This window comes from Molossus molossus, unplaced genomic scaffold, assembly GCF_014108415.1.
Source record: "Molossus molossus isolate mMolMol1 unplaced genomic scaffold, mMolMol1.p scaffold_m16_p_6, whole genome shotgun sequence".
Taxonomy (NCBI): domain Eukaryota; kingdom Metazoa; phylum Chordata; class Mammalia; order Chiroptera; family Molossidae; genus Molossus; species Molossus molossus.
Genome location: NW_023425399.1, coordinates 25,023,080 through 25,043,439, shown reverse-complemented (window position 1 = coordinate 25,043,439; position 20,360 = coordinate 25,023,080). Strand labels below are relative to the sequence as shown.

General features: G+C 45.4%; 1 protein-coding gene across 1 annotated transcript; it reads left to right on the top strand.

Moving 5' to 3' along the window:
- The first annotated feature begins 860 nt into the window (after positions 1–860).
- Positions 861–10,100, top strand: SIRPB2 (signal regulatory protein beta 2). The gene is made up of 5 exons (XM_036244904.1): positions 861–1,045; positions 5,740–6,105; positions 7,398–7,739; positions 8,285–8,350; positions 9,558–10,100. Exons 1-5 carry the CDS (start codon positions 868–870, stop codon positions 9,686–9,688), a joined length of 1,083 nt encoding a protein of 360 aa, XP_036100797.1. The 5' UTR covers positions 861–867; the 3' UTR covers positions 9,689–10,100.
- Positions 10,101–20,360: the final 10,260 nt, after the last annotated feature.

Genomic DNA, 20,360 nt, shown 5'->3' with positions numbered 1-20,360 from the left:
TCCCCCAGCTGGGACCAGGGTCAGGTCGGGAAGCCTGCATGAGACTGAGTGATAGATGGGCTTCTTGGCCATGTTCCACCTTGTTCTTCCACTCATTCTCTCTCTCACTGCTGCCTCTGGCTTCTCCCAAGTTTGGGAAAGAGAAAGGGGGGATTCCTACTCATTTTCCTCCCCTTCTTCTCCCCTTAGTAACACAGTGCTAATTGGTGGGTGGAGAAGTTCAAATGTAATTTTTTCAAGCTTCACTTTTGCAAATTACTCAGGGATGTCCCCCAGGGAATTTCAGACTACAGTTCCGAACAGCCAGCCAGCCCTCACCCCACACTTGTCTGAGTGTAAGACAGTGAAAATTCCAGGGGATATATGTCAAGCTTGTTGAGGGTACTCTTAAACCCTTCGTCAGCTTGAGGTGGGTTTAAACTCCTCTTCCCTCCCTTAAGCATTTCCACAATCCATGCTCTAAAGAAATCCTCACTCTAATGTCTTACATGAGCCATCACCCAGCCTCTCCTTACACACTTTCAAGGTAGGTGTTGGGCTATCACTGCAAAAGTAGTGGAAGAGCTTGGGATTGCTTCAATTGGCTCAGAAACAAAGACTCTGAGATGGTAAGTGAGTGTGAAAGGTCGCACAGCCAGGAAGAGGCAAACCCAATACTTGATCCCAAGTCTGGCTGACTTGATCACACACTACCACAGCCATGCTCATCTCCCTCCCAAGGTGCTGAGGACAGAGACTGTGGCAAGGGATCATTATTACAATCCTGCCCAGTCACAAAAGCCGGAAACTCCTTCACCAGGCTCCTTCCTCTTGCATCAGCAGCCTTATCTTACTGTGTTCAAAACACTTCCCCAAGAAGCCTTGGCCATGAGAAGCAGACACAGCCTCGCCCACAGGCCCCACTTCAGACTCCGACACGCATCAGAGAGCAAAGAGATCGCCATTCTCAGGGACCACGGGAGGCACCAAGTTATTATGCCTACCCCTTCCCATCTGGCCCACTTGCCTCCCTCCTGGCTACTGGTGCTGCTCCTTGTCCTCTCAGGTGAGTGGGATCTGGGACAGAACAGAATTTACCCCTGGCTGGTCCCAGAGAGGGGGATTAGCTGCTCTGGCATGCCTGGTGGGGCTCAACCCCACCAGATGGAGTAGGAAGAAGGCATTGAGAACTTTCCTGACTCCAGCAGAGCACGGAGCCCAGAGCACAGTGAAGTTAAGCTCCCAGGCTCTGAGCTCATGCCAGATGAGTTCTGGCTTAGACACTTGTGTGCCCATGTCAGACAGCATGGCTCTTCTACAAAGCAGGACCGCTAATGGGACCTTTCTCTAGAAATGTTGGGAGTACTAAACATACAAATGAAGCACGGTCCAGGACCATTGATGTCATTTGCAGGGCCCGGTGCAAAATGAAAATGAAAGTCCTTTGTTCAAGAAGTATTAAGAGTTTTAATGCCCTGGCTGGTTTGGCTCAAGGGTTAGAGCATCAGCCCACAGACCAAAGAGTCCCAGGTTCAAGTCCAGCCATGGGTACATACATCGGTTGCAGTTTGTCCCTGGCCCTAATTGGGGTCTTGTGGGTGGCAACCAATCTATGTGTCTCTCTCACATCGATGTTTCTCTCTCTCCCTCACACTCTGTCTGAAGATAAATGTAAAAATATCCTCCGATGAGGATTTAAAAAATAATAATAATTTTAAGGAAGCAACAGCAGAGCATTAACTCAAGCATGGGGCCCCACGTGACTATTCACATTGAACAGCCATGGAGCCAGCACGGGCCCAGTCCGAGACAAAGTTGGCTCCAATCTCACCACCGATTGCTTTAAGTAACTTCTCTCCGAGCCTCAGGCTTCCTGCTCTGTAAAACAGGGCTAACTACAGGACCCACCTCTAGACTTTGTTAGGAGGTTTCAATGAGATAATACCTATAAGTATAGTTGACCCTTGAACAATGCAGTGGTTAGGGGTTCTGACACCCCATGCAATTAAAATCCATATACAACTTCCGATTCTTCAAAAATTTAACCAGTAATAGTCTACTGTTGACCAGAAACCTTACTTATAAACATTTAACACATATTTGTGTTATATATACTATACACTGTATACTTACAATAAAGTAAGCTAAAGAAAAGAAAATGTTAAGAAATCATAGCCCTGGTCTGTGTGGCTCAGTTGGTTAAGTGTCGGCCCATGCACTGTGGGCTCGATTCCCAGTAGGGGGAATGTAGGAGGCAGCCAAGTGATGTTTCTCTCCCCCCCCCCACCCCGTTCCTCCTCACTCTAAAATCTTATTGGCTGTTAGCTGTAACTCTTTATTTTGTATTTTAGTGTTTGCTTTAGGGTTTAATCATACATCTTTAATTTATCACTGTCTACCTTTTATCATACCATTTCACATATACAGGGACTGAGAACTACATCAAGGCGAACTGTCATCGTGTGAACATGTAGGGGCCACGATGAACAAAGCAACATGAGATTAAATCACACACAAGAGAAAACAATGCAATCAAGAGACACAATAATTATGAGATGTGTTAGGCTGCTGCCAGCATAATATAGCACACTATTTTAGAGCAAACTTCTATTTTATAAGTAGAAAAAGTACACTCTAAAATAATGATAAAAAGCATAGTATAGTAAATATATAAATCAGCAACATAGTCATTTATTATTATCATCAAGTGTTATGTACTGTACATACTTATATATATTATACTTGTAGGCAACTGGCAGTGCATTAGATTTGTTTACACCAGCGTCACCACCAACACATGAGGAATATGTTGCTCTATGACCTTACCATGGCTACAAAGACACTAGGCAATAGGAATTTTTCAACTCCTCTATAATCTTATGGGACCCGAAGTATACATGGACCATTGTTGGAAAAAAACATCATTATGTGATGCATGACTGTAGTATAAGAACCTCACAATGGTACACTAACATTTTCCCCATCTCTGTCTTTATTCTATTTTTATCTTAACTTTGCGAATACAAGTGTTATAAGCCTCACAATAGAATGTTATTACTTTTTATAATTTTGGGGCCGTGCCCTGGCCCGGTTGGCTCAGCAGTTAGAGCATCGGCCCGCGGTCCAGAGAGACCCAGGTTCAGTTCCCACTAGGGGCGCGTACCTTGGTTTCGGTTTGTCCCTGGCCCCACTTGGGGTTGTGCTGGAGGCAGCCACTGGATGTGTCCCTTTCACGTTGATGTCTCTCTCTCTCTCTCTCTCTCTCTCTCTCTCTCTCTCTCTCTTCCTCTCTCTCCGTCCCACTCTATCTGAACAAAAATGGAAAAATGTCCTCGGGTGAGGATAAAAAAAGATAGATAGATAGATAGATAGATAGATAGATAGATAGATAGATAGATAGATAGATAGATAGAAAGAAAGAGAAAGAAAGAAAGAAAGAAAGAAAGAAAGAAAGAAAGAAAGAAAGAAAGAAAGAAAGAAAGAAAGAAAGAAAGAAAGAAAGGAAGGAAGAAAGAAAGAAAATTTTGGAGCCATGCTTTTCAGATTTGGTAAGTGGACTAGAGCACTTCTCTCTGGGTAGAGTACTCTTGTCCTATGTAGTCTACCCATTGCCCCTGTCGATCATAAGGTTTTCCAGTCTCACTGGTGGAACAGGCACTATCGTCAGCCCTGTTCTGAGGGATGGACACTGTTCTGTGCATACGTGTGAGAAAACTACCTGAGGCCAGGAAAAGACCCGCCAGAATGGATTAGAGAGAACAAATATGACTAGCTCAGATAATGGTGTTCGGGGTGGGTGTTGCTGAACTTCTTGGAACTAAGGATACCAAAGACAAAAGGTATCCCTAGGATGAATATGGGGTGTCACTTGGTCACAACTGTGAGGTAGTCTTTAGTGGTTAATAGCACATGTCTAGCTGAAGACAGGCAGAAAAAGAATTTAGAATTCCACGGCCCTTCCTCACACCCTCTTAGAAGGGAATGCTGCCTCACCTCCCTACCTCACCTCCCTCACAACTGAGAAACACCATGATATACTGCACGCTTATGTTTTGAAGTAAGACCGAGTTCTTCCCAGGGCCTGATAGGAGCACAAATCAAGGGAAATTCCGGGCACAGAGCTGATGACCTAGTGAGGAGCAGAACCCTAAGTCATCTGATCTGCTTCAAATCCTGGCTATGACACCTAATAAATGTACGGTTTACCTCAGGTTTCTTCAAATCTCTGAGCATTTGTTTTCTCATCTCAAAAATAGAGATCATCGTCCTGGCCAGTTTGGCTCAGCGGTTGAGTGTCAGCCTGCGGACCAGAGAGTCCCGGGTTCGGTTCCTGCTAGGGGCACGTACCACCAAAAAAAAAATAGAGATCATAAAAAGACAAGTATCACGGGATCTCACTTATTTGTGGAATATAATGAACAAAATAGACCAAGAGATATAAAAGTAGGGTTCAGATTGACAAACTTCAGAGGAGGGGGTAGGGAGGAGGGAAGAGATAAACCAAAGGACTTATGCATATAAGCATAACCAATGGACATAGACAACAATGCTGAGGGGGAAGGGGGGAATGGGAAGAGGGTGTCAGTGGGGGGGGGGGGAGAAACATCTGTAACAAAAATAAATAAATTAAATTAAATTAAGAAATAGAGTTAATAAAATAGCACCCTCCTCATAGAGTGCTAGTATCAATTATGTTCATAACCTGGGTGTAGAAGAACTTCCATAGGTGGCATCCATCCTTTTTCTCTGAGCCTAGTCTGAGGCCAAACTCAAAGTTCAACCTATCCCCCACTTCACAGTGCATCAACAGCACTGCTGAAGGAGTCGCAGGAGGCAGGGAGTGTACTCACGGCGAGTACCACGGCACATAAACTCTGTGTGCTGCACTTGAGGGTGAAGGGCAGGGGCTCCAGAAACAGACGTTAAGTGTTTGGATTGAGGCTCTGTCACATTTTGGGGGGTGATAAATTAGTTTGCTAAGGATGCCATAACAAAGTACCACAGGCTTAAGCAACAGAAATTTATTTTTTCACAATTCTACAGGCCAGAAGTCTAAGATAAAGGTGTCTACAAGGTTGCTTTCTCTTGCGGCCTGTCTCCTTGGCTTGTAGATGGCTGTCTTCTCCCATGTCTTCATGTGGTCTTCTCTCTCTCTCTCTCTCTCTCTCTCTCTCTCTCTCTCTCTGTGTGTGTGTGTGTGTGTGTGTGTGTGTGTGTGTCCTAATCTACTGTTCCTATAAGGAAACCAGTCATGTTGGATTAAGACCCACCCATGTGACTTCATTTTAACTTAATTACCTATTTACAGACTTTTTCTCCAAATACAGTCACATTCTGAAGTGCCGGAGTTAGGACTTCAACATATGAATTGTGGGGGCAGGGGACACCATTCAGCCCATAAACGGTGATCCTGGGAAAGTTACCTAACCTTTCTGGGCACTCAGTGTCTTCCGTTCTAAAATGGGGGTAATGCTGCCCACCTCATGGGAGTGTTGGAAGGAATAAATGCAATAATCCACGCAGTGCCTGGCACATGGTGAGCACTCAAGTGACATCTATTGTTTGTAAGTTCTCCATTCAATAGCTCTGTTGTCTCCAGCCAGTTGCTTCATCTCCTCTTTCACTTCCGCCTCCAACAACACCCCTGAAGTGTACTGAGCAATTGTTTTTCACCAGCTAATAACTAATTTCTGTTCAGCTTGCCTCTTAGGTCTCCAAGTCTTTCCTGCCCAACTCAAGACCTTTCTTTCTCTATTGTAGAAGCCTCTGAGCAAAGTAATGGGAATGAATGGCAAGTGCTGCAACCCGAGGGTCCCATGTGGGTGGCAGAAGGTGAGACACTCCTACTGAGGTGCACAGTGATTGGCTCCTGCACTGATGCCATGATAAAATGGGTCAAGGTGAGCAAACAGGACCAGCAGGACATTTATAACTTCAAACATGGCTTCTTCCCTGGGGTGACACCTATGACCCAGCAGCCACTGGAGCCACTTAATTGTGACTATTCCATCTATATCCATAATGTCACCAGGGAGCAGGAAGGAACCTACCACTGTGTGAGGTTTGATGGCTTGAGTGAGCACTCAGAAATGCAACTGGATGAGGGCACCTCAGTGCTTGTGAAGGGTGAGTATCAGGCCCTACAGGTCATAACATCCTGCTGTAATCTATTTCTCTACATTGGTCACTGTTATCCACAATCAGGCTGTACACAGAAAACCTCAGTGGCACATAACAATTAGTATACCTCACTCACACATTTATAGGCAGCTGGGGTGGTTCTATTCCACATGTCTCATTCCAGGGCCCAAAATGACCAGAGTGCATTTTCTCACGGAGATGGCAGAAGAACAAGAAGGCAAGTCCCAACATTCCCACTATATTTCAAGCTTCTACTGGCATAATGTCTGCTAACAGCCCATTGGTTAAAGCAAGTCACATGACTCAGCTCAAATTCCATAGACAAGAGAAGTGCACCCTGCCATCATGAGGCCATAGCAGGAGTATGGATGCACCAGAGGAGAGTAAAAAACTGGGGCTGTGCATTTAATTTACCTCACTCCCCAAGGAATCAGTCATGTTATCTATAATTTCACCATTGATGATCTGTATACCCAAATTCTGGGTGAGTCATTCAATAGAAGTGTATTCTTAAATCAGTCACTTCAGCTTTATGTACTTCAAGTCTCTAACTTGAAAAATAGGCAACGTAATTCCGCCTTCAAGAATCATTCGGGTGTTGAAACAGAAGAACAGATGTCTGTTCTGTTACAGAAACCACTCTGTAAACTGCTGACATTGGAGAGTATCTGTGAGTGTGGTGAGTGTGGTGTATGTGGGGGGAAGGGGTTCATTTTAACTTGATGCAAACATTTCAGGAAGCTTCTCTAACTCCTTCCAAGCTGTGGCTGGTGCTTCTATTGGTCCTGCAGTCCTCTGGGTTTCCAAACTCAGGGAGATTTTCTGGACCATCTCTACCACCAGACTGAGATCTTCTTCAGGGCAGGACATTTGTGTGTCTTTCTGAGCTTCATTTTCCCCAGTCCTAGCATTAGCACAAAGCCTGTACTGGGAAATTCCTTATTGCCCTGGCCATTGTGGCTCAGTTGGTTGGAGCATGGTCCCATATACCAAAAGGTTGCAGGTTCCATTCCTGGTCAGGGCACATGCCCAAGTTTTGGGTTCGATCCCCAGTTATGGTGCATGCAGGAGGCAACCTATCAATGTTTCACTCTCACATTGATGTTTCTCTCTCTCTCTCCCTTCCTCTTTTTGACTACTGAGTAATAAGGGAACATAGGAGGGATTGGCTGAGTGAAGAAATCAGGGATGGGGAAGGGAGGGAAGATATGAGGGAGGAAATGAGTGGACAATAGAAGAAGACAAAGAATAAAACAAGGACCTCTCTTTGGCTTCAGGAGCTGGTGATCTAAAGCCAAACCTCTGGATCATCCAACCCCAGCAGTTGGTGTTGGCAACCACTGGAGACACTGTCTTCCTGAACTGCACAGTGTTTGGAGATGGTCCTCCTGGACCCATCAGGTGGTTTCGGGGAGCTGGTATGAGTCGGGAAGCCATTTACAACTTTGAAGGCATCTCCCAGCCCAATGTGACAGCGGTCCAGGCCTCCAACAGTGATTTCAGCATTCTTCTGAAAGATGTCTCTACTGAGTACACAGGCATCTACTACTGTGTAAAATTTCACAGGAAATTAAACAAGCAATACCTGTCTGGACAGGGCACCAGGCTGAGTGTGAAAGGTAAGACAGGTGGTCTAGGAGGCGCTAGGGGGACGGGAGGGGGGGTTATCCACAAGACACTTTTACCATGTCCCAAACAAGCCAGCTTTTCTCAGTTTCCATGCTTTTACATAAGCTTTTCCCTTGCCTGGAATGTTTTCTCATTTTCTATGTCAAACTCCTACTCATCCATCAGAGCCCAGCATAAATAGTCCTTCCTCTGTGAAGCTTTCTCCTTTTACTAGGCAAAGTTCATTTCTTCCCATTCTGAGTTTCTTAGAACTTTGTATAGTTAATGATTCAACAAACATTTAGTGCATGCCTGTTAACTGCTCTGCACTGTACTCGGTGTTATAGATACTGCAATAAATCAGACATTGTTTCTACTCTAGAGATGTTCAAATAGGTCTAACTAGTCCTTCATAGGTACTAGGCTTGACTTCTAGCCCCCATCCCAGGTAGAAACTGTCAGGCTCATTTTGGTGACCCGAGCTCCAAGTACAGGACTCAGAAAGTGGTGGGACAGAAAGAAAAGGGGAATTTGAGACCATCTCCCTCTCTTGCAGCAATGCCCTCTTCTCCTCAAGAGACAGAAGTCATCAATCAACATGTAGCCGGGAGATTTCTTTCAGGTGAGTGTTCCTCCCTCTAATGGAGTTAACCAGTACCCCACACACAAAGGGTGGGGGCAAAGATGGCTTAGTCATGGGAAGGGAATGGTCCCTTTTAGGGCCCATTTGCCACCAAGAAAGCTCCTAGGACTCTACCTCAACTGTAGAACCAGGAACCCAGAGAACCTTGTTAAAGTTCAATCAGAGAAATAGCTAGTGCTAACTATTTTGTGGGCAGTCTTGCTTGAGAGGTAGTGAGCTCCCCATGATTCCTTGTAACATTACACTATAAAACTGTGCAGAACAGTGCTGAAGCATGTGGCTCTGTAGCCAGGTTTCCTGAATGGAGCCCCTTTCCCTCTGTGAGAATGTGGGCAGATTGCCTCACTCCTTGAATCTCTGATGTCCTGCTCTGTGCACTGGGGTGGGGGAAAGAGGATCAGAGACTACCTCACAGTGCTGTGTGTGCATCCAATGAGTCATGTGCTGAGTGCCCAGAACTGTGTCTGTCACATCACCTGTTAGTACCCAGGGACACTCAGTGACTGGAGAAACTGGGAATAGAGGTTTCTAGGTTGCCCTCCCTGATGCTCAGCCCTGTTCCTGCCATTCTTGGGAGTTCATGACTTCTTTGAAACATGTGGCCCTGAGCAAATACTTCCCCACCCTGGGTCTGTCTTTTCTTACAAATTGCATTGCTATCCTACCTTGCAAGATTAGTTCAAAGATTATATTAGGCAGTTAGGAAGTGCTTAGCTCAGGGCCTGGGGCAGAGGAGTCAAGCAGCCAATAAATGAAAGCAGTTTTCTATCATAACAGGTCCTTGAATGACGTCGTTTCCATCATTTCATTATAACATTAATAAGATACCGTAGGAACTTCACTCTTGTTTATATCAATTAGCCTATGATAAAATTGGTTTCATTACACTTATGTTTTGCTTTAAGTCACAGAACTCATCAATGATGTTAAGTGAGGACTTACTGTATTGTCAGAGGTCAGGGATGCTATCAAGATGATTAAAGGTACAAGTAAGATATTGAGCAAAGCCTTTTCGGGCCTGGGACAAAGGGAAGGGAGGACTTGGATCTCCTCTTCCAGTATAGAAAGAGTGTGGCCCCAGAGGTTATGGGGCCGCTGAGCCCCACCTCGCCTACAGGGAGCCCTGATGTGTGGGCTGTTGAGGCTCACCTGGAGTCCTTCCTGAACTCTCTTTTGCGTCCCTCAGGCTTCCTGTCTGTGCTCACAATCGTGGTCCTGGGACTGAAGGCAGTGACCTTGGCTGCACTCCTGCTGGCCCTGGCTGCCTGCCGGAGAAGCACTGGGCAAGAAAACGTCAAAACCCCAGGCCCAGCATAGCTGTGCTCATCTTAGCATGGGCCATGGGGCATGGGTAAGGGATCAACTTTAGAGTAGTCCTCCGAGTCAGAGAGGGGTTAGGGGCCCCCAGTCATTTCCAGCCTTCAGATGTCCCCCAGGACTCAAGACAATTCCAGGATCCCTGCACCAGGGTTCGGTTCACTTGGTGAAATCCTCTCAGGCTCTGGGCTCCCCTCTTATGTGCCTTTCTCTCTCTCCTCAACCTGTTCGGGCCTCTTGGTCCTTCAAGGCCTTGTCCAGGTCTCTCCTCAAGGCTCCTGTTCCTGCTGCAGTCCCTCCTGAAGTGCCCTCCCCCTACCTTCCCCGCTCCACATTTCCACAACCTCCAAAATCTGACTCAGAGACTTCCCGGTAGGCATCCCTGAGCATTTCTGAGCTCACCCAGCCACGCTGCCTGTATTTCTCGTTCTCTCCTTTTTTTTTTTTTTTTTCGGTCCCCACTGTGACAAGCTTGGGTGGCTGTAACAGTTCGAATGTAGGTTTGGCAAGTTTAACCACAGTCATAAATAACAGTGGTTTAAACCAAAAAAAGTTGGTTTCTCTAGCAATATCTGAGCATAGGCAGACCAGGCAAAACAGCCACTCCCTGGTATGGAGATCCAGGATTCCTGGATCATGTTGCCATCGGGTCCACATCCCAGGCAGCAAGACCAGGAAAAGGCCATGAAGGGGAGCATGACTCTCTCCTTCAAGGATACAGCTAGGAATTTGCCCACATCACCTCTAATTGGCTGGAATGTGTCACATGACCACACCTAGCTGCAAGGGAGGCTTGGAAACATAGTCTTTATTCTGGCGACAATATCCCCAGGTGGAAATTTTCACTAGGGAAACAGGGTGTAAATACCAGTAGATACTGTAACCAGTACTTTCCACCTCAGTACCCTAATGACACAGGTGCAGCCTCTTCCTTGCTCTGCGTGACACCTGAGTTCAATTCCTAGCTGAAACAGCACCTCGTTGTCACCACCTGCGATAGGAAAGCATAATGGAAGGCAGTTATTCTCAAGAAAAGGAGATTTTGCCACCCAGGGGCATTTGGCAATATCTATAGACATTGTGGGTTGCCATGAGTTGGGGGTAGTTAGAAGTCAGGGATGCTGCTAAATATCCTATAATGCACAGGGCAGCCTCTACAACAAAGAGCTATCTGGCCCAAAGTATCAGCAGTTCCCAGGAGTCAAACACACCTCACTTCTAATCCTGAAGCCCCACTTCCTTCCTGTGTGACTTCAGTGATTACTCAGTCACTTCACCTCTTAGAACATGGAGAATAATAATCTGGACTTACCTGCATTGTATAAGAATCAATTTAGCCCAGCCGGTGTGGCTCAGTGGTTGAGTGTCAACCCATGCACCAAGAGGTCACTGGTTCGATTCCCAGTCAGGAAACATGCCCAGATTGTGGGTCAGATCCCCAGTGTGGGGCATGAAGGAGGCAGCCAATCGATGTTTCTATCTCTCTGTCTCTCCCCCTCTCCCTTCCTCTCTCTCTCTAAAATCAATAAAGAAAAAAAAAGAACCGATTTAATTCAGCATTTGCTGGGGACTTACTGTGTGCTGTGTGCACTGTGTATGCTAAGGACATGGGAACCCCCTTCTTGCTTTCCATACAAATATTTATTAGCCCCCACGAGGTAGGGAAGTGAATTCGTCTAGATGTTTTTCATCATAACAACAGAAAAACAGGTTGGACGAGTCCAAGACAATGGGGACATTAATTTAGTCTAAAAATCACTGAATTACCAGACATCCAGAAACACAGATATGGTGGGCTGAATAATGTCTTCACACACACACACACACACACACACACACACACACACACACACACACACCAAGCCCCCGCCCTGCAAAGATATCCACTTCCTAATTCCTGGAATCTGCGAATGCTACCTTACGTGGCAAAAAAGGACTTTGCAGATGTGATAGGGATCTTGAGGTGGGGAAGTTATCCTGGATTACCCAGGTAGGCCCTGAATGCAGTCGCAAGAGTCCTGATGAGGCAGAGTCAGAGGGAGATCTGACAAAAAGCAAAGGAAGCAACGTGACCTCACAGGCAGAGACAGCAGGCCCCAAGAATGCCGGCAGCCACCAGAGACTGGAAGAAATAAGGAACAAATTCCCCCACGCCTCCGGGGCGGGGGAAGCATGGCCCGCGGACACCTGCATCTTGGACTTTTGTCTCCAGATCTATGAGAGAATAAATTTCTGTTTTGTTTTTTGTTTGTTTTTCTAAATATGTTTTTATTGATTGTTTGTTTGTTTGTTTGTTTGTTTGTTTTTCGAGAGAGAGAGGAAGGGAAAGAAAGATAGAAACATCGATGAGAGAAAAACACTGATTGGCTGTCTCCTGCATGTCTCCTACTGGGGATAGAGCCTGCAGCCCGGCCATATGCCCTGACCTGGACAATGCTCCAAGGTCATTGGACAATCCACTGACCCACACCAGCTGTGCAGAATGTCTGTTGTTTTAAACCACCAGCTTTGCAAGAATTTGTTACAGCAGCATGGGAAACTAACAGCAGGGAAGCATGAAACTGGGCCTCCAGAAAACTGGACGTGGTTCCCTGCTCTGCCCTTGAAAACCTCCTCACCTTGAAGGGTCCTGCATGATCTGGTCCCTGTTGCTTCTCCCACCACCACCCATTAAAATGACTTCGATCTGGCAGCCACCTGGGTCTTGACCACACCATGTTCCCTAATTCCTCCAAGTCTCTGCTTAACTGTTCCCTTCAAGAAGCCTCCCAGACAATTATCTCTACCATGACATCTCCTTCACTCTCATTTCCTCCATGCAGTTTAAGTTTTCTTCGTAGCACTTGGGAAATAAATGTGTGTGTGTGTGTGTGTGTGTGTGTGTGTGTGTGTGTGTGTGTTTCCTTGATGATTGTTAATTGTCCCCACTAGACTGGAGCTCACTGAGGGTAAGAACCTAATTTTTCACTGTAAGTTCTTTCATTCAGTCATAAAAGTGGCTGAAGGCTGACAATGTGCCAGGCAGTAATCAGTGTGCTGAGAATAAAACGGGACAGTTAGCTCTCTCAGATTTTCCTTCCTAGTGGGGGAAGACAGACAAAGAGCAAACAAATATAGATAAGTTATATGTCTTATGGATAGATGAATAAAATGTCACATGGTAGTGAGGGTGAGGGAATAATAAGGCAGAGTTGTGGAGATAGCAGGTGCTAGAGATAGCCAGAGTTGAGGGTATTTTATTTAGGGTGGTAGAAGAGGCCTCAATGATAAAGTGCCATTTGCCTAAGACTCAAAGGGAGTGAGGGAGAGAATCTTGCAGATATGTGGGGTAAAAACTTAATAAGCACAAGGAACAGCAAGTGCAAAGGCCCTGAGACAAGAGCATGCTTAACATGGCATAGGATCTGCAAGCACCAAGTAGAATTGTTTGGCACCTGTAAACCCCTGTAAGAATCTGAGGGGTATGCAGGGTAGAAGTGAGGTTCACGCTCTTGGGAATCTGATGGTGCAGATTCAAATGCCAATTCTATTCATCTGTGGGGTAAATTTGTTTGTTTGTCCCAGTGTGTTTTGGTTTCCTTACATATAAATCAGTAATAACATCAGTACCTCCCTTCTGAAGTAGTTTTGAGGCTTAAATGCATTGGTGCCTGGCATGTGGAAAGCACTAAATAACTGCTATTAGGTGTTGACAGAACAAACGGGAGTCACCATCCCACAGGTGGCAGGGAGTGTGACAGTCCACAGTGCCTGCCCCTCATCTTGTGACTGCAGCCACCAGAGGGCCCTGACTCTTTATCAGATTCCGTTTTGAAAGCTTGGGAAAAACACTGATGTGACTTATAGGGACATTGCAAGGCAAGTGTGTCCCCAAAAGATGCAGAGAGAGCACTGGCAAATAAAACAAACATGGGTAATTCAGGGCCCTCGGTGGGCACTCAGGAAAAACCTGCTGTTGACAGATTGAAAAACTGGGGAATAACCTGAAATCAAAGTTCCTCAGTCCCGCTGCCCCCCTGCTTTGCAGCCTGGGGCCTTGCACAGCCCAGATTGGGGTGAGAGGCCGGGGCAGCAGCTCCCACCAGGGGCCAACAGCCACTCTTGCTCATCCTGCTTTGGCCTCAGGATCTGAACTGTGGGAGGTCAGTGACTGTACTCCAGGCCTGTGTGTATCTCTCCCTCTTCTTTTTCTTTTTTTTTAAATTTATTTATTTATTTATTTTATTAATTAATTTTTGTTACAGATGTTTCTCCTTCCCCCCCAATGATTCCTCCTCCCCCTCCCTCCCTGCCCTGTCCCCAGCTTTGCTGTCCATGTCCATTGTTCATGCACACATGCATATAAGTTCTGTGGTTTATCTCTCCCCCACCACTCCCTCTTCTGGGGATTGTCAGTCTGTACCCCACTTCCACGTCTCTGGCACTACCCCATTCCTCAGACTGTTATGTTCATTATATTCCACAAATAAGTGAGATCATATGATACTTGTCTTTCTCTGTTTGGCTTGTTTCACTTAGGATGATACTTTCCAGGTCCCTCCATGTAGTCTCAAAGGATAAGAGATCTTTCTTTCTTACAGCTGCATAGTACTCCATTGTGTATATGTACCACTGCCTTTTTATCCATTCGTCTACTGATGGACACTTGGGCTGTTTCCAGATCTTAGCTATTGTAAATAGTGGTGCTACAAACATGGGGGTACTTAAATTCTTTCTGATTGGTGTTTCAGGCTTCTTAGGGTATATTCCTAGAAGTGGGATCACTGGGTCAAATGGAAGTTCAATTTTTAATTTTTTGAGGTAGCACCATATTGTTTTCCATAGTGGCTGCACCAGTCTGCATTCCCATCAGCAGGGTACTAGAGTCCCTTTTTCTCCACACCCTCACCAACACTTGTTGTTTGATGATTTGTTGATGGCCGCCATTCTGACAGGTGTGAGGTGATACCTCATTGTTGTTTTAATTTGCATCTCTCTGATGATTAGTGATGTTGAGCATTTCTTCATATGTCTCTTAGCCATGTGTATGTTCTGTTTGGAGAGGTGTCTATTTAGTTCCTCTGCCCATTTTTTAATTGGCTTCTTTGTCTTTCTGTTGTGGAGTTGTATGAGCACTCTCTATATATTGGAAATTAACCCCTTATCTGATGTATCATTGGCAATGATGTTCTCCCATACAGTGGGTTTCTTTTCCCTTTTGATGGTTGTTTCTTTCGCTGTGCAGAAGCTTTTAAGTTTGATGTAGTCCCATGTGTTCATTTTCTCCTTTGTTTCTATTGCCTTAGGTGATGTATCAGTGAAAATTCTGCTGCGTATGATGTCTGAAATTTTGTTGCCTACAGTTTCTTCTGGGATTTTTATGGATTCATGAGTCACATTTAAGTCTTTTATCCATTTTGTCCCTCTTCTTTTTCTGTCTTCTTGTTTCCTGCTGCTCTTCTTTATCTCTTTCCTCCCCCTCCATAGCTCTTGTCCCTCTCTTTCCCTTCAAGGGCCCTCACTTTCTCCTGCAGATAAGGTCTAGAGCTAGAGGAAGATTGGGGACAGACACCACTTCACAAAGGCCTCCTGTATCCCGAAATCCAGAGGATGAGGGCTCTGAAAGTTCAGTGTTGGGGTGGAGTTAAGGGTGGTACCCAGCTTGCTCAAGTAAACTCCACTGCCATCCACAAAACACATGTAGAACTCAGAGCGCGACTGTGTGTCCTTGGGTTAGAGTGGGGATAAAGAAGTGCCAGACCTGCTGAATCATGGCATTACATGTTTCTAAATCCTATTTAAATAGCACTATACAGACCAGCCGGTATGGCTCAGTGGTTGAGTGTCGACTCATGCACCAAGAGGCTGCCAGTTCGATTCCCAGTCAGGGCACATGCCCAGGTTGTGGACCAAATCCCCAGTGGGGTGCATGAAGGAGGCAGCCAGCTGATGTTCTCTCTCATTGATGTTTCTATCTCTCTCTCCCTCTCTCTCTAAAATCAATAAAAATACAAATAAATTTTAAAAATTAACACTAAACAGTGGCAATTTATACACATACATATCATTCCCAACTCTGTTCTTTGGCCTCAACATTTCAGATTTATCCAGGTTGGTTACCTGAAGTTTTAATTCATCCATCTTCACAGATGTATAATATTCCACTGCATCAATATATCCTATTTGCAAATTCTGTTGATGACTGGAGACCTAAGTTGTTGCAGTTTCTCACTCTCAAACACAGATAATTTTACTGTGTCTCTTGGGACATGCATGCCAGTATTTACCTTGGGTATATGCCACACATAGAGCTTGAAGTTATATAGGTTTCATGCTTCTTCAACTCTACTAGTTTGCCTAATTGTATTCCAGTGCCTTTGAGCCCACATACACTTCCACCAGACACAGGCAATATTTTTAAAAATATGTTTTGTTGATTTTTTTAGAGAGAGAGGAATGGAGAGGGAGAAAGAGATAGAAACACTGATGCCCTGACCGGGAATCAAACCGGCAACCTCTTGGTCCATGGATCAGCACTCATCCACTGAGCCACACCGGCTGGGAAACACAGGACAATTTTTGTTGCCTCATGTCCATGCCAATACTTGATGTGGTCAGACTTGTAAAATGTTTTGCCTGTTGGATAGGGCCAAAGGGTATGTTATTGAGATCTCACTGCTGATTAGTGCAGCTAAGCATCCTTCCATACACAGGTTGGCAGTATTGTCATAGTATTAGTAGTAGTGGTAGTTGGTTCGGTGAAGTCATGAAAAGACAGAAATAGTCCCAACTTTGCTGAGCTAGTGGTGTTAGGGAGGGGTGTCAGGTGTTTCTATGTATGGAAGCCTCTGGAAGATCTGACTACAAGTTGAGAATCAATAGATTATTCCACCTAACAGTTCTCCCTGGACAGCTAAGCTATAGAGGAGTCTAGTGCTTGTGGGATTGGGGGTGGCAAGAGGCAGTTAGGGGAGACACTGGTCCTGGAGATGTACAGATCCTACCCACATAGTCACTAGTTGGGAGATAGCAGGGGTAGTGCCAAAGGAAGGTGGTGGGTGGGAAGGTGATGGAGGGTGGGACCAAAGGGTGGGGTGGGACTAGGTAAGGTTAGGGTGGGAACCAAGGTGGGGATGAGACTAGGGGGGGGACTAGGAATGAAACCTGGGGTGGAAGTGGGCCTTGGAGGGTGGGTGTATGTAGTAGTAGGGATGGGTATGTAGTAGTAGAGGTGAAAGTGGGACTGGATGGGTCAGGAGGTGGTGGCAGCAGGTCTTTAAGGTCGGTGTGAAGCTGGAGGTGGCAGTGGTGTTGAGATTTGAGTATAGGGATGAAGATAGGAGTAGAGCTGGAGGTAGGAAGAGAGGACTGAAGCAGGGCCTTCAGCACCCCTTCCCTATCCAGTTTTGTTAAAATATTTAGATAAGTGTTATGAAAATGTAGTTACAAATTGACTCCCTCACATTTCATTCCAATCAAAGGGCCCCCAAATGCCTCCAGTCAGATCATCTGGAGCTGCCTCCAGAAACTAGACAAGATAATTGACCAGCACAGTCCTGTGGGCCAATGAGAGACAGTGATTAGGAACACAACACCCAGGTTCAAACTCATTTAGGAGTCTAGGATTTTGTATCTGTAAATGGAAATGATAATAGAATTCACTTCATTCAGTTGTCATGAGGATGAATGAGGTAGTATATTTAAAGCTCTTTTAAGCCTGGCTGGTGTGGCTCAGTGGTTGAGTGTTGATCCATGCACCAAGAGCTCACTGGTTCGAATCCCGGTCAGGGCACATGCTCAGGTTGTGGGCCAAATCCCCAGTGGGGGCATGCAGGAGGCAGCCTCTCTCTCTCTCATCGATGTTTCTATCTCTCTCTCCATCTCCCTTTCTCTCTCTCTAAAATCAATAAAGAAAAAAATAAAAATAAAAAACTTAAAAAAAAATAAGGCTCTTTTAAGATTGACACATAGTAAGTACTACTCAGTGAACATAGCTGTCAGATGGTGTCCAGGGGAAAGATGCCCTGAGGCTTCTAGAGGAAGCCAAAGAAAAGGCTTTCTCTAGTGGCACAAAATCAAAGAGGGAGAAACATCTGGGTTCAGGGACTTGAATCCCAGCCAAGGAGCTGGATCTTGGGGAGCCAATCACACACAGATCTTTAAGCTGGGGCAAGTTGTCATCAGTTTCCTGGGTGAAAAGCCTTGCAGGCAGCTGAGCATGAGAACAATCCAGGCTTCTAAACTTTCTGGGAAGTTGGGGGACATTTTGGGTTGACATAGATATGAAGGGGGCAGGGACTGGGACAGGGACTGGAACCAGAACTGGTGCTGGGTGCCTTTGCAACAGAAAGAGGAGACTTGAACCACAGAGGTTGTCCTCACACGTGTCCAGCCAGGACCTACTACAGCTGAAAAGCTGCTTCTAAAAAACCTGAACCTACATCCTAATTCAATTGACATATAAACTGAAAGTATTTGTTGCCCAGTTTTAATATGCACCAAATTTTCCAGGAATGCAACTACTGTGTCAATTGAGGAAAGACAAAGTTTGTGTTATCTGTAACTTTATTAAGAGGCTTTTTTAAAAATCCTCACCCAAGGATATTTTTCTATTTATCTTCATTTAGAGTGGGAGGGAGCCCTGGCCGGTTTGGCTCAGCGGTTAGAGTGGGAGGGAGAGAGAGTGAGAGAAAGGGAGAGAGAAAGAAACATGATGTGAGAGGAACACATCGACTGGTTGCCTCCCACACTACCCAGCCAGGGCTAGGGACAAATTGCAATCAAGGTATGTGGCCTTGGCCGTAATTGAACCTGTGACTCATTGGTCCGCGGGCAGACGCTTTACTGCTGAGCCAAACTGGCCAGTGCAAGAGGCTTCTTTTTTTGACCATTTTGAAAAATTATGTCACCCACAGTAATTCACTTACAGTATTTTAATCACTCATAAAACAGCCCTGTATATAGAGGCAAGCACCTAACTGCTTCATTTTGTCTTGTATTGTATTTATACCAGAGGACTGAAATACAGATTATTTAATTCCAAATTACTTTTCCCTTTATTTATCCATTTTGGGCACAATGTTGATTTTTTTCAATGAATGTGGGTTAGTTTTATTATCTCTGAATTCCATTTAAAGTAGTAATGGGGTGATGCAAAATGTTTGTTATGAAAAAAGGGATCTGGGTCTGAGAATACTGTGAATACTGGGCTGGCCCACATCCCACCTTCCTCAAATGTAGACCCTGAAGCTTAGAGAAAGAAAGGGGCTCCTCATATCACCCACCTTGTCCAGGGAGAGCCCAGCCTACAACCACAGTGAACATAGGGTAGGGCTTTGCAGCCACTTCGCTTTAGGACAGCGCGTTTACAGATCTGTGAGCCGACCCAGGCCATTTCTCCTTGACACAAGTCATCTGTTTTATGGAAAATGAAAAGTTTTATGTATTGAAATTAGGTCACATCTCACAGTCAGCTCAATATTCTTCAGGGGTCCAGGTACCTGCCATACATCTCTGTCCTCAGATTCTGACTTCTGCATTTCTCACCAGAATGTTCAGAAAGTCAAGGTTTCCATCATTCACTTCTTCATTAATTCAGCAAAGAGTCCGTAAGTGCTATTTAATGTCAGCAATTGCAGGTCAGGGGAGATAAAATGACAGCTAATATTTGCTAAGGGCTTAATAAGTATCAGACATTACTCTCAAAACTTCTCATTTAATTGTCACACATCCCTCTGAGATAGGTACTGTTAGGAGCTCCATTTTACACATCAGGAAACTGAAGCTTAGAAAGATAATCTGTCCAAGATCATATAAACTGTAATAACTGGGTTTCAATACCAGGCTGTCTGAGTCCAGAGTAGGTGCTCTTAGCTGTCTTATGCTGGAGACAGCCACAGACCCTGCTGGCACAGGAATTGTGGCCCTTGAGGAAGGTGGAAACTTAATGGGCATGCACAGCAGATTGTCTGATGGAGCCTGGGGATGTAGAAATGTAACTGAAAACACAGATTCAGCCGCCTGCCTCAACAAAAGCCAAAATCATGAGACAGGTGCTGGTGCCAAAGGAAAGAGATTTATTCAAGTGCCCTGTGACCTGGAAGAATGGTGGGCTCCTGCCTCAAAGACCATCTCCCCTTCCTGTTCAAGCCCAGGGTTCTTATGGGAATAGAGAGGGGAAGGCTTTTTTTATATCCAATTATTTTGCTAGCTTTTGGTGGCTGGGGTTTTGAACATTCATCTTTCTACCTTTTGGCTGCTTGGTGTAAGAACCTTCCCTGTTCCATCTTGACCAATGGGAGAGACTCCCTTGCACTCCAACTGACTGCCTAAGGTTAACAGAAAGGCCTCCTTGAAGAGGGGATACCTAAACTGACCCCAGATGGATGAGCAGGATCTGGCAAAGAAGAGAAAAAGAAGCACATACAGGCAGGTGGCAAGAGGCAAAAGGGCAAAGAAACTCAGGACCTAAAAAGACAGGACCATGTCTGATAAGGTGCTCTTGGAGCAGAGGCCTGAAGAAAGTAAGGCAGTACCTAGCCCACCAGCAAGGGAAAGGTGTTCCTGTGTTCCCGGCAAGAACAGCAAATGCGAAGACTCATGCAAATGCATGTCTGGCACATTGAAAAACATCAAGAAGGGCAGTGTGCCTGGAGCAGAGGAAGCTAATGAGAAGCTAAGAGAGGAGGTGGAA

What these genes read in the sequence shown, in the direction of transcription:
- SIRPB2 (XM_036244904.1), top strand. Translation starts at nt 868, where the DNA reads ATGAGAAGCAGACACAGCCTCGCCCACAGGCCCCACTTCAGACTCCGA. An exon ending in GCTGCTCCTTGTCCTCTCAG is followed by an intron (nt 1,046 to 5,739) that starts GTGAGTGGGATC and finishes TCTCTATTGTAG; the next exon opens with AAGCCTCTGAGCAAAGTAAT. An exon ending in CACCTCAGTGCTTGTGAAGG is followed by an intron (nt 6,106 to 7,397) that starts GTGAGTATCAGG and finishes CTTTGGCTTCAG; the next exon opens with GAGCTGGTGATCTAAAGCCA.